This window comes from Megalobrama amblycephala, linkage group LG18 (assembly GCF_018812025.1).
Source record: "Megalobrama amblycephala isolate DHTTF-2021 linkage group LG18, ASM1881202v1, whole genome shotgun sequence".
NCBI classification, from domain to species: Eukaryota; Metazoa; Chordata; class Actinopteri; order Cypriniformes; family Xenocyprididae; genus Megalobrama; species Megalobrama amblycephala.
This window is the reverse complement of record NC_063061.1, coordinates 32,010,194-32,015,007: the sequence shown is the minus strand read 5'-3', so window position 1 is coordinate 32,015,007 and position 4,814 is coordinate 32,010,194. Positions and strand designations below refer to the sequence as shown.

At 36.0% G+C, this 4,814-nt stretch overlaps 1 protein-coding gene across 1 annotated transcript; it reads right to left on the bottom strand.

Annotated features, from left to right (window-relative positions):
- Positions 1 to 3,311: 3,311 nt before the first annotated feature.
- Positions 3,312 to 4,151, bottom strand: LOC125252301 (uracil nucleotide/cysteinyl leukotriene receptor-like). Its single transcript, XM_048165487.1, has one exon. It carries the CDS (start codon positions 4,149 to 4,151, stop codon positions 3,312 to 3,314), a length of 840 nt encoding a protein of 279 aa, XP_048021444.1.
- Between the last annotated feature and the right edge of the window lie 663 nt (positions 4,152 to 4,814).

Genomic DNA, 4,814 nt, shown 5'->3' with positions numbered 1-4,814 from the left:
TATATATATATTAATATATATATGTGTGTGTGTGTGTGTGTGTGTGTGTGTGTGTGTGTGTGTGTGTGTGTGTGTGTGTGTGTGTGTGTGTCTGTTCAAAATTATTCAGTCATTTTTTTTTATATTTTTGGTATATTTTTTACTAATGAGTGCAGGACACTGTAGTTCATTTCTGTAAGTGAGGATAGCAAAATTAAGTAAACTGTGACATATTATACCCAAAAATTCTTCATACAGTGTACTACAAGTAAAATTGATAAAAATTTGAAACCAAAAATTATTCAGACACTTTGACCTGACCATGTTTTGCTTAACTGACATAATTAGGGCCCGAGCATCGATGGTGTGAGGACTCTATTGTAATTACTCAGTCAATTGTTCTTCTTCTCCGAAATGAATCACATTTTTGAGTGCCTGAACATGCTCGGAAACTCATGAAACTTTGCACACGTGTCAGAAGTGGTGAAAACTTAGAATTAGGCATGGCAAAATGGCTCCATAGCGCCACCTACAAAATTTAAATTAAGCGCCCTTTCCGCTACGTTTCACAAGTATGAAGTTCAGTAAACACATGTAACAGCACAATACCTACAAAAAAAGTCCCTGGGTGCCAACAGGAAGTGAGATATTTAGAATTTTCTCTGCAAAATTTTTACAGTTTTTGCCATTTCTAGATGTACTTTAATGAACTCCTCCTAGAGCTTTAATCAGATCAACATCATATTTGGTCAGTCTAATCTAAAGGCCTTTGTGACGTTAAATTGCGAAGATCTAGAGTTTTTGCTGAAGGGCGTGTCCGTGGCGGCCTGACAAAGTTCGATGTTTCGCCATGATACACAAAGTTGTTGTAACTCTGGCGTACAATGTCCGATCTGCCCCAAACTTCACGTTTTATTAGAGTCCAGGGCCCTCATTTATCAATGGTGCGTACGGACAGATTTGTGCGTAGCGAATGCGTAAGAACAGTTTCACGCAAAGTGTGGGATTCACCAACTTGTACTTATACGTAGAAATGTGTGTAAATATAAGCACACCTCTGAGCATGCTTACGCAGATAATCTAGTGGTAGAACAGTGACACTACACACAAAAATCATTTAAGAGTGTCACAGTATGCATTAAGCAATCCACATGTCCTGTGTTTCCTTTAATTATCAAACACTCAATTTATCACTTGTCTAGTTTTACACAATGCGTAATTGGTGTCAAACCCTACACTGTAAAAAAAAAAAAAAAAGTGAAGTAAATACTACAGAAAAAACAAACAAATGTAAGTTATTTAGTAGTACTCAATTTAAGCTTGTAGAAATTAAAGTTTAAATATTAACATTATAAAATTAAGTAAAACTACTCAACTTTTCTGATACTGGTGTTCCCATCATGCACTGGGCCTTGAATAATTAATGAGGTCAATTTTTCGCTGTTTTCCAGCTGTTTTCACACTGTTTTATCATTGCTTTTGTGGTGAGGTTTAATAACTTGCCATTTTGTGACATTTGGAGTTCATTTTCTACTCAAAATGCCACAATCACACTCAAAATTGTTCCATCGAATGTTACCATCATTGTGTGTTGTGTACCAAGTATTGAGGTCTCTGTGTTCAAGCGTCTCATTAGTTTTAATATGTAGATATGGCGTCTACACAATTTCTATTGTATTACTTGCTTAGATGTTTCTAAGTAAAGCATACACATTAATAGCATGGTTTCATTTGGTGTTATATTGTTTTTGTGAAATGTTAAGAATTTTCAACTAAATAGGAATTATTCAACTTTTAACTGGTCAAGTTAAAATTGCTTATAATTTTACTTATCTTAGCTGAGTAACTTAAATCCATATTTGAAATTTACTTAAATAGTCTATGTGTGCAAAAACTTGCAAACGAAAAATGAAGTAAACTTTCTTTATTTTATTTTATCTCGCGTTATTGGAAGACTTTGCAAAAAATGCACTCCACAGAGAGCGCGTTTTCCAAGATCATGCTGATCTGCTTGGCAAGAGCTCTCTTTGCCATTATTGCGGTGAGGAAAAAACACAATCACTTGATTTTTAAAGGGAAGTTTTGTCACCATATATGGTTCATTGGAGGCGTTTCAGAATGCTAATGACCGTGAACGTGAACGAGCATGGTACTTACGCACATGTGGGATTTATCAACAATGATTGCTTACTCATGTGCGTAAGAACTGCGTGCGCACGTTTGATAAATGCGGATTTTCTTGTACTTAGGCACATTCTAAATTTCATTCGTTGGACAAAATATAGAACCTTTTCTACGCACTGTTGATAAATGAGGGCCCTGGCCTGAAGACATCTAATGGCAATATGCATTTACGGTCATAGCGCCACCTGCGGGCAACAGGAAATGACATGTTTACACTGTGATTAACTCCTCATAGAGATTTAACCAGATCAACATCATATATGGTCAGTCTAAGTCCTTAAGGCCTTAGCGATGTTAAATTGCAAAGATCTTAAGTTTTCACTGAAGGGCGTGTCCGTGGCGGACTGACAAAGTCTGATGTTTCGCCATGAAAGAGGAAGCTGTCGTAACTCAGGCATACAGTGTCCGATCTGCCCCAAGCTTCACATGTTTTATTAGAGTCCTGGCCTGAAGCCATCTATATGCTAATATTCAGTTAGTCATAGCGTCACCTGCAGGCAACAGGAAATTTTAACACTGTAATTCAATCCCTGAAACACATTTCAATATGCCACAAAGTACCAAACATACGAGAAAAACGTTAAATTATGCAACACTTGGCTAAGTGCTAATGTATGCGATTAACGCCAGGAAAAAGGAAGTTGTTGTAACTCAGGCATACAATGTCTGATCTACTCAAAAATTCACATGTTTGATAATAGTCCTGGCCTGAAGACATCTACATGGTAATATTCAGTTACAGTCAAAGCGCCACCTGTTGGCAGCAGGAAATGTGGCACTTTGAAATGACTTTGCCATATTTGTCCTGTATTTACTTGCTTACATGCATGTCGCCCACTATTCACTGTTTTCCTAAGGCCAGCGGGTGGTGATAAGCCCGGGTGCGAGGGCCCTTTCATCGCTGCTTGCAGTTTTAGTTAAGATTATTTTTTTTCTGACACAGTTTAACTCTGAGATCTTGTTATATTTTATTTCCATTTTTTTTTAAACTATAGTGAATAAACTGTACTAATGAATGAAATGTTCAAGGTGTCTGAATAAATTTTAATTTGACTGTATATATATTCAGCTGGAACAACAATAATTAAAAATGTTCCATATACTGTTATAAAAGTTTTTGAGAAGTAAAAATAATAAATAAGGGTTAGTTACATAACTTTTGAAGAACAGAGGCAGGATAGTTTTTCAGCATGGTACAGAAAAAGAAGAGGCTGAACAAAACCAGGCAGCAAAAAACAAAGCAAACAAATGCTCCACAGTGCACGAATATTCTGTTTTGTCACAATGGTAAAGAGTCCTGTGATAATATATGGAACATATATGATGACCATGTTGACAGTAGTTATCAGAATGAGATAAAACGCTCTTCTCTTCATGTGGTTTTCCTCTTTTCTCTCTCTCCCTCTCTCTCCTGGTCCTGACTGCTTCAGAGCTCTGAGAACAGCCACAAGACAAAACAACTGGATGGAGAAGAAGAATAGAAACTGCACTGACAAGAACCATGTTTGTCCTATAGTACTTAGTGGGAGAAACATAGAGGAAAAACAGGAGCCAAGAGTGATTATCCAGACAGTAGCAGAGCAGATCACTCTATATCTGAGAGGTTTGTACTTCAGAAAGGTTACAGGATGAACCACTGCCAGGTAACGCTCAATGGAGATCAGACACTGAAACAGAGGACGACCAGTGACACCAAGTCCTATTAAAAAAAGCACTAATGTTGTGAGACTTGAAAACCAAAAAGACAATATAAAAAACAAACCATTCACACTGATACCAATCTCACAAACAGACAGACTGAGTTGGAAGAACATTGATGCAACTCCACTTTCTGTTCCTGTGATGATGAGCCATAAAACATAGAAGTTTGTAGGAAGACCAAACAGGAAACTAAAACTGCATGCATACATTTCCATAATGTCCAATAGCCCAAAGGAATAAGTTGTGGATGATTCAGGTGTGGTGAAGTTCACTGTAGAGTTGATCATTTCCTCTCGTGTTCTCAAAATCTTATTCATAAAATGAATAAATAGTTGCAACAGTAATCTATTGGAAAAGACAAGAGCAAATGTACTAAGCAAAAAGCCAAAACAAACTGACTCAAGATTTAAATCTTCAGTATATCCCATTTGACCAGATCTTTCCAATATTAAGTTATACTCTAAAAAATGCTGAGTTGTTTCAACCCATTTTTTTTTTTTTTTTTTGTGAACTTTCATGTCCAGGGAATTTTGAATGACTTAATTATTAAACAAATACATCACAAGCCGTAATTCTACACAATGCATTAGTTTAAACTAATGTTTTAAATCACCCAACATATTACTTCAAAATGGTATGATTGTATTCATTATTATAAAACAAATGTAGTGCATTTCTTAGCCTGAAGTCATAAACTAAACATTTCCGATTATATTTCTGAAACAATATTCGGCAACATTTTACTTATTCAGCTAATTTATCTAAATCACCCGTATCATTTAAACTGCATCTGATAATCACACTCATGTTTTTGAATATTGTTGAAAAGAAAAACAAGCAAATCAATCAAAAAGGAGTTTGTCACCTGAAGAGTGAATGTCCAGTCTCTCTGATGTAAATGATACTCTGTGCTGTTTTTCTAGTCTCACTTTACAGCTGTCACAAGAATA

Excerpts from the sequence above, each read along its gene's own strand:
- LOC125252301 (XM_048165487.1), bottom strand. The coding sequence starts at position 4,151 with ATGATCAACTCTACAGTGAACTTCACCACACCTGAATCATCCACAACT.